This window comes from Barbus barbus (genome assembly GCF_936440315.1).
Source record: "Barbus barbus genome assembly, chromosome: 7".
Classification (NCBI taxonomy): Eukaryota; Metazoa; Chordata; class Actinopteri; order Cypriniformes; family Cyprinidae; genus Barbus; species Barbus barbus.
Window position 1 is genome coordinate 4,919,605 of NC_136735.1, and position 17,360 is coordinate 4,936,964.

The window sequence follows — 17,360 nt, forward strand, 5'->3', positions numbered from 1 at the left end:
TTTTTAAAGGTTTCATATTACATAGAGAATTGACATTTGTCAAAAGAAAAAAAGGTGAAATTTATAGTTGAGACCAACATCTAAATAATACAATCACTTTTATACTAATGGCACTTCACTCATTTTCTGAACATGATGCTGTAGTCCTCAGTGTTGTTTGACACAGCAAAGACATCTGAAGAACTTCCTGTACTGCTGCCTGACCTGAGCAAGAATGAGACGAGATTCAGTTTTAATCTTGGCTAAGACAAATATCAGAACATGTCCAAGTTATATTTTAAAATCAAACAAAATCTAAATGTAAAAAACGATGCTGCATTAAACTTAAAGGTGCACTAAGCAGTTTTTGAAAAACGCTTTTGCAGTGTCGGATCGAGTCCCAAGACCGAGAGAGCAACGCGCTGCAAATAGAAAAAACACCTGCAAATTAAGAAAATGACTTCAATTTGACAACACACGTGATGCAAAATCTTACAGCACAACCAAACAAAGAAACGCGCTGCAAATAAAATTCTTTCTTTGGTTGTGTTGTGACCATTTGCACCACCTGCGGTCAAACTGATGTTTTCTTGATTTGCTAGTGCTTTTTCTATTTGCATGTGTTTTCTGAAGTTACAGCGCGTGTCTTGTACTGATAGAGTTCAGAAAAGTGTGTGCAGTCATATTAGAAGCAACATCAGAATCAATTCCAAAAAGTAAAAGAAAAATGACAAGTAAAGCTGTTCCTTGGTGGACAGACAAGTGTAGTAAAGCTGTAAGAGATAGAAATAAGGCTTTTAAATTTCTTAAGAGAACACATAATTATAACCATCTAATTTTATTCAAGTTTTTGTAACATGTCTGTTGTCACTCAAAACCTCATGTCTTATGGACTCCCTTAATTTGATACAATCTGTCACTGGACCTACACACCAGAAGGTTCACCACGTTTGGATCTAGTGTTTTCACGTGGTTTTCCTGTGAATAATATTGAATTATATGCTGTCATTTCTGATCACTGTCCAGTTATTTTTGACTGTATTGTCATGTAGTCTGCCTAAATCCTATAATTCTCCTCGTTATTTTAGATGTTTTAATTCCTCTACTGCCAAGTCCTTCAATGATGTGTATCTATCTACCCAAATTCCAACGGCTTTGAATGTGCTATCCTCTAGTGTCCATCCTGATGAATTGGTTGTACTTTTTAATAGTACCTGCATTTCCACCTTGGACTCAGTTGCTCCCTTAAGGTTACAGAGATCCAAGATGATGAAAAAAGCACAGCCATGGCTTCAGGGACCTGTTCGTGCCATTAGACAAGAGTGTAGGTGTGCTGAGCGCAGTTGGAAGACAAATAAACTTCAGATAGCATACAAAATTTTCAGAGATTGTGTTAAACCGTATCAGAGTGCTGCTAAGGAAGCTCAGAGGAAATACACGTCAGATATAATTGCACAAAATGCAGGTAGGCCGAAGATACTCTTTAATACAATTAATTCCTTTCAAAATCCTGTTCCTTGTGCTTCATTAGAATTCTCTACTGATTTGTGCGAACAGTTTTTAAAACATTTTATCCATAAAGTCGAGTTTATCAGGTCTGACATACCATTTCAAAATTATTTTCCTTTGGAATGGTTTCTTTTAAAATCTGTTTTTCAACCCGTGTCACCTTCACAGCGTTATGATATTGTTCTTAGTATGAAGCCCTCATTTTGTCACTCCGATGTTCTGCCTTCTTAGATTTTCAAAGAGGTTTTTCCAGCCTTAAGTCCAGTTGTTACTGCTATTATCAACAACTCCTTAACAAATGGAATTGTGCCAGCCTCTTTTAAACATGCTATAGTCCAATCACTGTTAAAAAAGCATCATCTTGATCAGAATAATCTGAATAACTATAGACCCATATCTAAATTAACTTTCATCTCAAAAGTTTTGGAAAAAGTTGTTTATTCCCAGATTTCATCTTACTTGAGTACTTTTTGTTTGTTTTGTACTCAATTTTTGATAGATTTCAGTCTGGGTTTAGAGAATTTCATAGTACTGAATCTGCCCTATTGAAGGTTACTAATGATATTTTACTTTCCCTTGACTTTGGTTCTTGCTGTATCTTAATCATGCTTGATTTAAGTGCAGCATTTGATACAATAGATCATGCCATCCTTCTTCAAAGATTTGATCAAATAGCTGGTCTTCAGGGACCTGTGTTGAACTGGTTTGCTTCCTACCGTAAGGACAGATCTTTTTCTGTGAATTTGGGGAACTGTTTCTCATCTTGGGCTGAAATTGCCTACGGTGTTCCACAGGGCTCTATTCTGGGTTCTCTCCTTTTCTCCTTATATGCTTCCACTTGGTTATATTTTTCAGAAACATAAATTATCATATAATCTCTATGCCGATGACACTCGACTTTATTTTCCTGTTAAAAACAATAACTGTTCTATGTCTACTCTGTTTGTATGTCTTCAGGACATTAAATGCTAAATAAACCTGAAATAATGGTTTTTGGTCCAACAGCTGTATCCTCTGGCATTGTCAAGCAGCTTGGTCCTCTGTCATCAAATGTACGTGATCGTGTTAGAAACCTTGGCGTTGTCTTTGATCCTGCATTGTCTTTTGATAAGCAGATTAGTACTATTGTGAAAAGCAGCTTCTTTCAATTAAGATCAATTGCTAGAATCAAGAAAATGCTTTCCATGAAGGACCTTCAAACTGTAATTCATGCGTTTATAACTTCAAGGTTGGATTACTGTAACTCACTTTATTTGGGTCTGCTTAAATCATCTCTGAACCGATTGCAATTGGTGCAGAATGTGGCAGCCAGATTATTGACTGGCACCAGAAAACGTGAGCACATTACCCCGGTTTTCGCCTCTCTACACTGGCTCCAAATGAAGAAAATGACGAAGTGGATAAATTAGCAAAGCTTTACAGAAAGAAACAATAGATTCAAGTTCCATTAAGTAAATCAGAGATTATGGTTTTAATCTGGAGTAAAGTGAATAAAGAATGGCAAGTTAAGTGGAACAACGGGGAAATGGGTAGATTCCTCTGCACTTATTTACATTGGTTGCCAGCGGCCTTAAAAAACCAAGAAGTAGTAGAAGAAGACGGATATTAGCAGATCGAATTTAGATAGAGAGAATTGGAAGATAGAAAATAGGAAAATATCGGAGGAACAAAACATATTTGTTTTTGATGTGATTGTTGTTATGCCATGGTTGTGTACGCACGTGTGGGGCGGAGATATAAAGATAGGGGCGAGGTCCTGTCGGGGTATGGGCGTGTTTGTTTGGTGCTTTCAAATATCAACAATGTTTGGCAAAAATCACTTAGTGCACCTTTAATTTATGAGAATGTTTTAATTTTGAAAATGTCTAATTGTTCACTGCTCTTGTGAGTTATTTACTGACTAAAACAATTCTTGAAAATGTAACAATTTTTTTTTTTGCCAAAAAGTATTATATATTCCCCTGGAAAATAATATATTGAAATAGATTTTGCATCTGTTTGTAATATTCACCTAAGTGGCTAATTTCAGGAGATGAGAAAGACAAGATGGACTGAATATAGAGTAGGTAAAGCTGATTGTTTTGAGGAGTATGTGATGTCTGACCTCATGATTGAGGACACAGTAGATGAGGAAGATGAAGGTGCCCTGCTGGGAGTTCAAGATCAGGAAGAGGATCTCCAGCTCCTTACTGCCATTAGTGAAGAAACCCAGAATCCAGGAGCAACCAAGAACCACAAACTGAGCCAGTGTTTTAAACACCATAATCCTGGGAGAAAGGAGCAGAGATAATGTATCTTTATTGACTGTAATAATACTACATGTGGTTTTCCTTACAGCGATTACATTATAATATTGATTACTTGTTTTTTTTCAACTGTGAAACTTCAGCGTTCAGTTTTGTGAGAGATGAGTTCAGACTGATGATGATGCAGATAAAGAGAATCATGTTTAACTGCAAAGTAGAAAACATCAATAATTAATCACCATGTTTTCCTTTTAATACAAATCAAAATCATGAAAATGAAACATGCTTACTGCTAGAATGATGCAAACAGGTGCCAGAAAACTCCAGATGAAGCCTTTATCCATCTTAATCCAGCAGCTGCTTGGAAGAAGATACAGTTGGAGTTTATGAAGGAATGACACGGTTTGAGAGTAAAAAGGGGAAAAAAAAAACCCACTAAACTCACTGTTCGCTGCCGTATCCTTCAGGAACCAGACCGACAGACACACACACCACAACCAGAGCAACCAGATATCCAATCACACACAGGAATCCACTGCTAAGCACCTCCCTCTTAATGGAGCTGATCTGTGATAGGTTCTTCACACAGATGAAGAGCAGCACAGCTTCAATGAACATCCACACAAAGCCGGAGAGAAAGAGGAAGTGCAGAAGGCCTGAGATCACGGCACACAACACCTGGAGACCATGAGAGACAGTTATGATGATTCTCAGTGAGGCTGTGCTGAGCTGTAGGGCTCCTTCATCATTCTCACCTGCTGAGGCCGTATGAGGCTCAGGAACCGCTGTGTGAGCAGGAACAGAAGGTGAGCCAGCAGAAGACTGATGCAGATGTTGATTCGAGCTACATTATTCACTCCAGGACTCCACTGACAAAGGGCAAAGGTCAACAGGGCCAAACTGAAGAACACCAGCCCCACGATCACACACACCAAATTCACCAGCTCCATCAGTGAGTCGCTCTGAGAAAACATGTCAGAGTACATGAGTGTCAAATCTGTGCTGTTCTTCAGTGTTCACTAGAAATGTTCTGTACCTCTGTTGGGTGGCTGGTTTGCATGATGAGAGCGAATGTTGACAGATGAACACAGGAACACACAGTGTAGCTGCTGTTGGTCTTTAAAACAGAACAACCATCTACAATCCACTCGCTGATATTCCAGTACACACAGGACAGAGAACCACTGGGAACAAACTCCTGAAAAATGAAGAAAATATTAAAACACTGAATATTAGATGTTTTCAGATGTTCATCAGTGCTCAGGTTGGACAAAAGCACATCTCAGCCTCTTACTCTGATGTGTTTGAAGGTGAAGTTGACTGGTTTGGTGAGTTTAGTGTTGGTGGTTTTGGGAAGAGTAGCTGAGATCACAGTGGACATCATGGTTTTAATCGTGTTGTTTGATGTGTTGAAGAAGTCTGGCTTCAGTAGATTCTCCATCGTGTTGTAGCTCATGAAAGCCACAGCAGCTGATCCTGTGAGAAAGAAACAGAAGCTTACATAAAATACTATTATAGCTGTGTCTCATTTCGAAGGATGATATCAAGAAAAAGTAACTGTACTAATATTGACTGTTATTCTGATCTGAACCAAGATGGCGCCGAGCATGGCAGCCGTGTTGCGAGCTCCAAGAAAACTCTGCAGTTTTTCTTATGTTTTTTATGTTTTATTTGTTATTTTGTTGTTTCACGTGTTAGATGTTGTCAGTATAACTGTCTACGATAGATACACGCTTTTAAACATTGGTTCCTTCGTCGCGCAACGCAAACCGGACTTTGAGTTCCTGAACGCCGGCGCCTTGTTTACAGACACCGCATCAGAGCCCTTTGTCTGGGCTGCACGATCGCGACCGAAGAAACGCCGCCGGAAAAGGGGGAAGAGAGCCGGCGTCCTTGTCAGACTCAGACGCCGTCCCCTCCGACCTCCTCTCCCAACTATTTTGCTGGCTAACGTTCAGTCACTGGACAACAAACTCTGTGAACTGCGGGCACGCATCTCATACCAACGGGAAACAAGGGACTGCTGCATTATTTGCCTCACAGAAACCTGGATGTCGGCAGTGGTTCCAGACTCAGCCATCGAGCTCACGGGGTTCTCCGTGCACCGCTCGGACAGAACGAAAGAGCTCACAGGGAAAAGCAGAGGCGGGGGCGTCTGTTTCTTTATCAACAACTCGTGGTGTGATGAAAGGAACCTACACTCTATTAAATCCTCCTGCTCCCCTGATCTGGAATTTCATATGCTTCTGTGTCGACCATTCTGGCTACCGAGGGAATTTACAGCGATCATAATCACAGCTGTTTACATTCCCCCTCAAGCCAACACAGACCAGGCACTTAAGGAACTGTATGGGAATATAAGCGAGCAGGAAACCGCGTACCCAGATGCAGCGTTTATTGTTACGGGGGACTTCAACAAAGCCAACTTCAGAACAATAGCTCCAAAATACTTTCAACACATCACCATCAACACGCGTGGTGATCGTGTACTGGACCACTGCTACTCTCCATTCCGGGACGCCTACAAATCGCTCCCCCGCCCACCTTTCGGCAAATCGGACCACACTTCCGTTCTGCTCCTGCCTGCTTATAGGCAGAAACTGAAACGAGAAGCACCCGCCCTCAGGACAATTCAATGCTGGTCGGACCAATCAGACGCTATACTACAGGACTGTTTTGATCACGTGGACTGGGACATGTTCCGGGCAGCGTCTGATGACGACATAGAGGCGTACTCAGATACTGTAACGTGTTTCATCAGGAAGTGTGTAGAGGATGTAGTACCGACAAAAACAATCCGCATCTACCCCAACCAAAAACCGTGGATTAACAGCGATGTTCGAGCAGCCTTGTCAGCGCGGACATCTGCCTTTAAATCCGGAAACTCTGACGATCGCAAACAAGCCAGTTACGATCTCAGGAAATCAATCAAAGCTGCCAAACGACAATATAAAAACAAAGTTGAAGAACAATTCAAAACCAACAACGCAAGAAGCATGTGGCAGGGTATCAACAACATCACAGATTTCAGAGGGAATAAACCAGCTACTGTGAACATTGCCGCCTCTGTACCGGACGAACTTAATAACTTTTATGCTCGTTTCGAGGCTCACAACACCGCCCACACAGAGCGCGCTCCCGCGGCTGTAGCAGAAGAGGCGAGCGCACTTTCCTTTTCTGTCGCAGATGTAACCCGATCCTTCCGACGGGTGAACATCCGCAAGGCTGTGGGTCCCGATGGCATCCCAGGCCGTGTGCTCCGAGCATGCGCATTCCAACTGGCCGGGGTTTTCACAGACATTTTTAACCTTTCCCTCTCTCTGTCTGTGGTTCCCGCATGCTTCAAAAAATCCACCATTGTGCCCATACCAAAGAAAAATAAAATCACATGCTTGAATGACTGGAGGCCCATTGCTCTGACACCCATCTTCAGCAAGTGCTTTGAGAAACTCATCAAAGACTACATCTGCTCTGTGCTGCCTGACTCACTGGATCCCCTACAATTTGCATATCGCAGAAACCGTTCCACAGACGATGCTATTGCCTTCACCCTGCACACTGCTCTCTCCCACCTGGAAAATAAGAACACCTATGTGAGAATGCTGTTTGTGGACTACAGCTCAGCATTCAATACCATAGTGCCTGCCACACTGGTTGAGAAGCTCCAGACTCTGGGACTAAACGGATCTCTGTGCAGCTGGATCCTGGACTTCCTGACAGGCAGATGTCAGGTGGTCAGAATGGGCAACAACACTTCATCCCCGCTGACCCTCAACACTGGTGCTCCTCAGGGCTGCGTCCTCAGCCCACTCCTGTACTCCCTGTACACACACGACTGTACAGCAACACACAGCTCCAACGTCATCGTCAAATTTGCTGACGACACAACGGTGATAGGCCTGATCACTGACAACGATGAGACGGCCTACAGAGAGGAGGTGAGAACCCTGACTAAATGGTGTCAAGAGAACCACCTCTCACTCAACATCGACAAGACCAAGGAGCTGGTGGTGGACTTCAGGAGACAGAGCAGAGAACACACACCCATCACCATCGACATGACACCTGTGGAGCGAGTAAACAGCTTCAAATTCCTCGGTGTTCACATCACTGAGGATCTCACATGGTCCGCTCACACAGATGCAGTGCTGAAGAAGACACACCAACGCCTCTTCTTCCTGAGACGGCTGAGGAAGTTTGGAATGAACCCCAGCATCCTCAGATCATTCTACACCTGCACTGTGGAGAGCATCCTGACAGGCTGCATCACCGCCTGGTTTGGAAACAGCACTGCTGGCAACCGCAAAGCTCTGCAAAGGGTCGTGCGAACTGCCCGTCACATTGTTGGAGGTGAGCTTCCCTCCCTCCAGGACATCTACACCAGGCGGTGTATAAAGAAAGCCCGGAGGATCATCAGTGACTCCAGCCACCCGTCCCACAGACTGCTCTCTCTGCTGCCCTCAGGAAGACGTCTCCGCAGCATCCGATCCCGCACTAGCCGACTGAGGGATAGCTTTTTTCCTCAGGCTATCAGGCTAATGAACAGTCAAAACTAATATACCTACAGCATAATCCCACTTTACAGTATACGCACTGCACTTTAATCCCATACAGTTCAAACTGGACTACCAGTACACTACTGCACAAATACAACAATCTTTTTGCCAGCACCGGATACCATCCAATGCACATCCATGACATTTGCACATCCGGTTTATATATAATCTGCTGCATCTTCGCATATTACTGTGTGTATATAACGTAGAATGTGTACTACATACTGTGTATAATGTGTATCGGTAACTGTATGTCTGTCTAATAGTACACTGTGTGTACTGAGTATATGTATGTGTATATTACACATTGTCATCTGTATAAGTCTGTACGTATGTATGGTAATGTCTATATGTAAATTGTTTTTGCAGTGTCTGGAGCACGCTCTCAAGAATTTCACTCACGAAGGCACACGTGCTGTGGTGATGTGACAATAAAAGTGATTTGATTTTTTTTATTCCTTGTGAGGTGTAAAATACTGCAATTTCTTTTGTACTTTGCAAATTAATGGACACTTTTCTTAAATGACACTGCCCTGATGACTTCAAATGTGACCTGGAGGACGCAACGTCTGAAATTTCTGTTTATTTTCTTTCTTTCTTTATTTGTTTGTTTATTCACACAAAAATATTTCACGTACTTGTTTCGTTGTTGTTTTTGGCGATCCCAATGAGATCGATGTCCACAGAAGAATTTGTCGTGTTAAGTCGAGGGATTTTCTCTAGGGTGACATTTGGTCCAACCATGAAGACTTCTGCCTCTGTTTTTAAAAATAATCAGTTATGTGCTATTTTACTACATTAAGGGGTTTTTCTTTCTTATTTTTTATTAAAAGGGTCATGACATGATAAATCAAATTTGCCTTGATCTTTTGGCATATAAGAGGTCTCTGTACTATTAAAACATCCTGCTAGTTTCATAGCTTAAAACATCCTCCTCATTATAAATACAACATTTATTTAATCAAGCTCCGGAAATGGCTCGTTTTGGATCCAAGGAGCAAGGTGACATCACCTGGGCAGAAATATTTGCATAAACACTGCCTCCAGAGTGACAAATAGTCATCTTCTCCCCCTAGGCCCCGCCCAATGTCGTTCAGTCTCTCAAGAGTGTTGCCAATTTAGCAATTTTGTAGCCAGATTTAGCGACTTCCCCACTCCTTTTGAGACTTTTATCAAAAGTTTAGGGACAAATATAGCAACGTCTTGGATAAACATGGTCTAGGTTCTCATCTTGCCCACTGATCTATATTCATCTTTATATAGATCAGTGAATATGCCATTATGATGTTATTTAGTGACATTTAGCTACCAGTTTTAGCTACTTTCAATTGAAAGCAGTTGGCAACACTGTCTCTTAACGGCTGACACTTGATCTAGCTGAAAGCGAGTGTCGCACCGCGTCAAAAGCAAATAGAAACTACAATCCGTTTCTGACACCGTCCATGCCCTCGAGTCTGTCAATAGGACAAGTGGACGTTCACTTTGACGCGTTTGGTTTAAACAGCTCATTCACGTCTTCGTACAGATATCAGAAGGATCCCAGAGTAAGAAACAAGAGGATAGTATATTTTTAATGGCATCCCGGATCATGTCAGAGGATTGATCTGAGGATTTTGTTTTGCAAACGAGGCACAGGCTGAAAGGCCGAAAACAGCTGACTTTTTTGCATGAAGGCACCTCACAAAACTGATTTTGGACATGCGTCTGAGGCAGCGTAACGGTTTAGTGATCTACAACAAAATAGAATGAGTTTTGGTGATAACTAAACAAATATTTAATTAGTATAATACTAATTTCTCGCTAGAAATAACATCAAAAGTGCAAAAAAGGCCATCAGAAATATACATTTACACCACCAAACCACCAAACGCAACTTTCAGACGCCATCTTTGTTTTTTTGCATCAAAGAATGGAACGCACAGGATTGTGGGATATCAAAGGCAGCGAAGGATATAACTATGCTGCCTTCAAAAATCGATCAGATGAAGGTATCTCAGGAGACAGGAAGTGACGCTAACTTTGGCTTCGGTCATGCCGTGATGCCTTCCTGCCTCCAAAGGCAGCATGTTTCAGTTTTCGGATGCAGCCACAGTGTCATGGAGAGTTCACAAAGAAACATTTGTTAAAAGATGAAGCATTACTAGATCTGATTGCAGCTGCAACACAAACCATAAGTAAATGATTTCATAATGCTTTGTCTGGAAATGACCATTTTGGCAAGGGGGAGTTGATGCAATGACGTTAGCCAATCATAACAGTGGTCGAGTACTGACAAGCATTAAAGGATCTGCCCGTTTTATAGAGAGGTTCAGCACGAGGGTTGAAAATAATATTTTTTCCTTTGTGTGTGTGTGTGTGTGTGTAAAAAAAGCTTTATTAACATTATAAACATAAAAATAATAAAAAAAAAAATCTTTGTCATGACCCCTTTAAAGTTTATTTAATCTGCATAAATGTACAAACACAAATAAATAACATGAATAGCGTCAGTTCTCAACTGGTTTTATGTCAGGACTTAAATTTTCTGGATATCAAGCAGCAAAATTGTTTATTGAACAATAGGAAACAAAGATGTCACTGTTACTGTACAAAGACACATTATCACTGATTATTACCAAAAATTGCAAAAAGACTTTTGCTTTTAATCGTTTGAGTGTTTGCTAAATGTCTTGTGAATGTTGGTTATTTATTTATATTTTGTTGCTTTCTGCTACCTGTGTCTCACCGCTGCTCTCTGGACTATATAAAGTCTCTGATATCATGTATAATCTCAGTTTCACATTAATAAGTGTCTCCACTTACCTACAGCAGCAAGAGTGAAACTGACATAATCACTTGTGTCTGTCGGCTTCACTAATGTAGAAATGAGTTTCTCATTGGCTTCTAACAAACGGTTTCCATAGGAGGCTAGTTCAGTTGATAATGATGATGACTCTACAATCTTCTCCAAAGTGTTGAAGACCAGATTCAAAATGTTCGTCACAGTCTAATTCATTGATCAGATAAATACAGTTCAACAGAGTTAATGCACATGTAAATGTCAAGAAAGCCAATAAGACTGCACTGCTATGTCAACCATCTTTTATCTAGATTTGATTTGATTATTTTTCTCTTGAAGACTTACAGTCACAGGAAGCTCTTGAGCTATAATATTTTCGATCTGCTCAACAAGATTTTGAAGACATTCTAGAGTAAGCTGAATCTGAAATCACAATTGTGAAGGTGGATTTTTATATTAATAGACAAGGCAAGGCAAGGCAATTTTCTTTATATATCACATTTCATACACCGTGGTTATTCAAGAGTCTTGATTTAAATGTGGCTAATGTTTTAGCACATCTGATCACTTCTGGAAGCTGGGTCCAACTGCGGGTGGTATAACAGCTAAAAGCGGACTCCCTTTGTTTTGAGTGAACTCTTGGTATTTCTAACTGACTCGATCCTAATGATCTGAGTGGTCTGTTAGGTTTATATTCAGTGAGCATATCTGCAGTGTATTGAGGTCCTTGGCCAGTGAATGATTTAATACTTTAAAATCAATCCTAAATGTAACTGGAAGCCAGTGTAAGGACCTGAGGACTGGTGTGATATGCTCAGATGTTCTGGTTTTAATCAGAATCCTGGCAGCAGCACCTTCTGAATGAGCTGCAGCTGTCTAATGATCTTCTTGGGACGGCCGGTGAGGAGACCATTACAATAGTCCTAAATTGCCAGTTTGTGCACAAAATCATCAAGAATTATTAGAAAGTTATATTCATATTTAAGATATCAACAATGCACGTCTTATTGGACTGCTCTTTGGACTATAATTGTCAGAAGCTGCGAGTCCAACTCTAAAATCCCAATAGAAACTCAACTCACGGTGCATTCTTCTGGCAGTGTTATATTTATACCTGCAAAGACAGAAATCAGTGTGAAGACCGTAATGAAATAAACCACAATCTGAGCAATAACCCATCAAAAATAATCATTCTCAGAAAACAGCTACATTTCAGTAGGAATTTACTTTTTTAAACATATATTAATAGATTAACAGAGTGTTAAGTTTTAGTTTTAGTTACTTTTTCTTATTTGTAAGTCGCTTTGGATAAAAGCGTCTGCTAAATGACTAAAAGTAAGTAAGTAAAGTAGATTAGTAGCAAATAAACAATTTTACATTCTACATCAATGAAGACAAACACAAATAATACTGACATGTACAAAGGGCAAATGTAAATATATTTACCAGTAAAGTATGTGAATTTGCCTAATCAGCATTTACGTGAAACCTAGTCACACATTTATCTAAATTTGTTTTACAGTTCTATGAAGAAAATTAAGAAAATCATTAACACAATAAGGTTCTAGTGAATCTACTGCTTGAGCACCAAATATTTCAAAATTATCGACAATGGCAAAATTAAAAAGCCAGTTCTAGAAATTCATGTTTGAGCCAGACAACACAAACTATAGCTTGATAAATATAAATCGAAGCAATATGAAGATATCTGAGTTCTCACAGTAAAACTGATAAATGCCTATTCTGAAAAAAAGAGCTAATGTAAATATTATTACCTGCACAATATGCTGCATCACAGATAGTTGGTCTAACCAGCTCGTAGACATAATAATTTTCTGGACAGGCTTTGACTTTAATGGGAAAAGACCCAAAGAAGCAGCAGTAATTATCAAAGGGACCACAGACATCTCGAGTGACGACTCCATCCTGTACTGTTGGGTGTCCACCACGAATCCACAGTGGGAAACGAGTGCCACAGCTGTACTGAGCAACACACGTGTCTGGGATGTGAGCGCTCAGACCGTTAAGGAAGAGACGATACCAGCCGCTCCAGGTGACAGACTGGTCAAACTTGTAGGAGGGGTTTGATGGCTGACTGCTGTTGGCTCTCCATGGATCATCCAGTACAGAGTAGTTGTGGCAGGGGTCAACAGAAGGATGAACTGCACTGGTAAAACTGATGTGTTAGATTTACTTAAAAAGTGTGATGCAAAAATGGTGCATGTATATTTTAAGTAAACCCAACTTGGAACAATTTTCATTAAAATAAACAAGATAATCTTTGTCATATGAACTTAAATATTTGAGTTCACTCAACATTCTTTACTTAAAACATGCAACAAGATATAATGTACTAAATAATTTCAAGTTGTGTTAACTTAACATTTAAACTCATTCATATTAAAAAGATAATTGAGTTGAACCAAAAAAAAACATTTGAACTTATTTTAGATCTTCAGCTACTGCACTGCTACATTTCACTCAGTCGCGGTTTATAAAATTTACTTAATGTAGCACTGGGTTAAAAAACAACAAGCATGTGGTTCACTTACAAACATGTAAGCAAGCAGACAGCTTGTTATCCTTTCAAAATAATATGTCCACTCAATATAATTATTACCCAAGTGAACACAGAAACCTCAATACCTGGGACACCATACACAATGACAGTAACACTCAGTGAATATCAGTGTTGGGGAAAGTGACTTTTAAAAGTAATGCATTACAATATTGCGTTACTCCCTAAAAAAAGTAACTAATTACATTACTTAGCAACTTTTTATAGAAAGTAATGCGTTACGTTACTTTTGCGTTATTTTTTAAATATGAGCAGGGATTGATTGTTTTTTAATACAAGAAGTTCTAATCATAGCAAATGTAAAAGCCCTTTCATACCAAAAAGTGTAATGAATAAACCTCAGGCTGAAGGAAAAGTAAATTCCCGTCTGTAAAGTAGAACGCAGGAGAAGAAGGTTCAACACTCTTCAGCAATAAAAAAAACAATGAAGCACAATTGTTAGTTCATCTAAAGTAATTTTTGCTTATTAGTATGGTTGAACTGCATCATCAAAGGTCAGCATCAAAGACTTTGGTTAATAAAATGGGATTAGATACATTTGTGTTTTTTAACATTTAAATATTGCAGGTTTGCATCAAATTCTGAGTTTGCATTTCACTTTTAATTCATGTTATGAATACTAAATCAGTTTTTTTTTGCGAGTGGGATGAATTAATGCACATTCACATTTAGTCTAGGACTACATTAACATGTTCACACAGCGCACTGTCAGTCAATAAATGGGAAAAAAGTAACTGGCGGTACTTTTTTGAAAAAGTAACTCAGATATTTTTCTTGTAAATTAAAAAGTAATGCGTTACTTTACTAGTTACTTGAAAAAAGTCATATTATTACGTAACTCGCGTTACTTGTAAAGTGTTACCCCAACACTGGTGAATAGTGTTTGAGTATGAATGGGTCATTTCCGAGTAGAAAATCAACTCCAGATGTCACCAAACAGTAAGTCACTAAACCTAACAACAAAAGCAACCATAAAACAGTGTAAATACAACGTATTCATGCCTTAGTGAATGATGGGAAAAACGGGATCATAACTTCAAGAATCCTTGCAAACATAAACAATTCTCAAGCTTTAATTCTACAAGCTTAAATTGAGTAATAATATAGAATTTACTTTAATTTTTTAATTATTACCTGAACTAAATTATTTAATGTAGAAATTACATTTGTTTTTACGTAGTATTTACTTCACCACAAAATCATTTTTCTCACTGTATTAAAAAATGTTATAATATTTTTAATTAAAATTCTGACAAATTCTCCACTGTGGCTAAAAATCTACATGACACTAAAACAGTACTTCTCAACCAGCAGGCCTCAGCAAACCACGTTTGAGGTTTTGAACAACTTGATGGGGCGTAAATGATGTAAATGATGACAATTTTCATTTTTGTGTGAACTATCCCTTTCAGGTGACTTTAGACTTAAAATTGGACAAAGCAAGCGTTAACATAAATTAAAACAACTTCATCAATCTGTCATTCAAAATCTACCTGAATATATGAGGCAGCTTACTTGTAACAGTCTGATTTCCAGACCTGGCAAAGACTCTATTCATAACGAATATACAACTTCTAGATACGCCATGCTAAAACGTTTTAGGATACATTTTGCTCGTAAGGTGTCCATGAGTGCCTTGTAAGGCGCTTATAAATAAAATGCATTGTTGTTATTGTTAATTTTGTTAATTATAATTTCATGTGGTCTTTGTGTACAGTTGAAGAAGATAGTTTGCAAAGTAACTAGTTCCTTAATTTCCTGTCTAACATCACCTCCTGACACAAACTCACTCACACACACATTTATCATCACAGTCATCAGGCTAGAAAACAAGTCAGTAGAGAGTGTGTTACATTACCAGTTGTTGGTGTGATGGTGGTAGAGCTCTTAACACCTGAAAGTTTGGATGAATAGTGATTAATGAACAGAGACACAAATAGCGTGAATGTGTAGAAAGAGCTCATGTGAATATAATTACCTGCACAGAAGGCTGCAGGACAGAGAGCTGGACTAACCAGCTCATAGACATAATAATTGCCTGGACAGGCTTTGACTTTAATGGGGTAAGACCCGTAATAACAGCAGTAATTGACAGCATGACCGCAGACATCTCGAGTGACGACTCCATCCTCAACTCTTGGGTGTCCATCAGGTATCCACAGTGGGATATTAGTGCCACAGCTATACCTTTCAACACACGTGTCTGGGATCTGAGCGCTCATGTTGTTAATGAAGAGACGATACCAGTCTCTCCAGGTGACATTCTGGTCACACTTTCTGACTGAAGAATATGTATTACTGATGGCTCTCCATGGTTCGTCCAGCACAGTGTAGTTGTAGCAGGGGTCAGACAGAATAGCTGATATGAAAATATTGGTAACATTTTACAATAAGGTTCTTTAGTTAACGTTGGTAAACTACATTAGTTGACATGAACTAAGAATGAACAATAATTCTACAGCATTTATTAATTTTAGGTAATATTATTTACGCATTTACTAATGCATTGTTAAAATCACAAGTTGTGCTTGATCAGATTAGTTAAAGGGGACCTATTATGCAAAAATCACACCAACTTTTATAAAACCAATAAAGATTTCAGATTCTCCCTCTGTGCAAGTCACCGAGTGGAAAAACTCCCGCCCATTTGTAACGCTCTCCGTCCTATTAGCATAAACACAGCCCTGAGTGAGAAGCTGCGGTCCACCATTACTGGAGATATACACACTGTCAGAGCCGAAGAGGCTTTACAAGTGTTGTGTTTTGGTATGCACTAATGAACATAGGAGTAGCCATAATCTCCCCTCATCTGAGCCGAGGACACTGTGGTTAAATTTCATTTTCGAAAGAAATATCCCGGGAAAAAAAACGGTAACGTTCCCTAAATGTTTAGGAATCAATACCAACGCTTCATGCACGAACGTCAGCTCCAGACAAAGTAAGTATCATGCGTTTGTTTTCCAAATTGCCTTTCTGAAAGAGCTTCTTGGCACTCTGTATGAATGTGGTAGTTAAAAGTTGCGTATGAAAGCAATGTGAGTCGATCGCTTAAAGTTTTCGAGCTCATAATCAGAACCCTGCTAAAAAAAAAAAGAAGCCCAACAGAAACCACAGAAATTATAATGGTTTCCATTATAAACCATTAGCTTTTTTCCAGTAAAATCATTACAAAATTCCTTTTTGTAATGTGTTTTGGGCATTTTTCCAATAGGATTTCCTGCTAAAACAAACAAACAATACAAGCCCAATAGAAACCATCACAGAAATTCCAATGGTTTCCATTAAAACACCATTATAAACCATTCGCTTTTTCCAGTAAAACCATTACAAAACTCCTTTTTGTACAGTGTTTTGGGTATTTTTCCAATAGGACTTAACATCCCATCAATAGAATCCATCACATACCAGTAGACACCATTATAGTTTCCATTAAAACCAATACAATTCCCATTATAACCATTCAATCCATTACATTTTCTGTTGTGTTTTGGGCAGGGTTCTATGGTTTTTTTCAGCAGGGGGACTTATAAAATTTGTGTAATTTTGTTATTTTTATCCCGCTGTGCTCCCCATGTGTAATTCATAAACGCGAATTTATTATGCACAGTATGATCAGATGACTGACTTTGAAACCGAGTAGTTTTGTGTAAAGATAACTGGTTTGTATTAATAGTGGAATATTTATTTGCTAAGGCTAGCACTCTTGAAGCTCC

General features: G+C 39.3%; 1 protein-coding gene across 1 annotated transcript in view; it reads right to left on the bottom strand.

Moving 5' to 3' along the window:
* Positions 1 to 147: 147 nt before the first annotated feature.
* LOC306872292 (adhesion G protein-coupled receptor E3-like) overlaps positions 148 to 17,360 on the bottom strand; it is a gene marked incomplete at both ends in the record, with an annotated part of 42,144 nt that continues 24,931 nt past the window's right edge. The window contains 10 exons of the mRNA XM_079420799.1: positions 148 to 204; positions 3,593 to 3,755; positions 3,850 to 3,941; positions 4,025 to 4,091; positions 4,180 to 4,412; positions 4,490 to 4,696; positions 4,771 to 4,932; positions 5,029 to 5,210; positions 8,929 to 9,048; positions 11,093 to 11,276. Of these exons, the coding sequence (XP_079276925.1) occupies positions 148 to 204; positions 3,593 to 3,755; positions 3,850 to 3,941; positions 4,025 to 4,091; positions 4,180 to 4,412; positions 4,490 to 4,696; positions 4,771 to 4,932; positions 5,029 to 5,210; positions 8,929 to 9,048; positions 11,093 to 11,276 (1,467 nt within the window). The remainder of the gene's footprint in view (positions 205 to 3,592; positions 3,756 to 3,849; positions 3,942 to 4,024; positions 4,092 to 4,179; positions 4,413 to 4,489; positions 4,697 to 4,770; positions 4,933 to 5,028; positions 5,211 to 8,928; positions 9,049 to 11,092; positions 11,277 to 17,360) is intronic.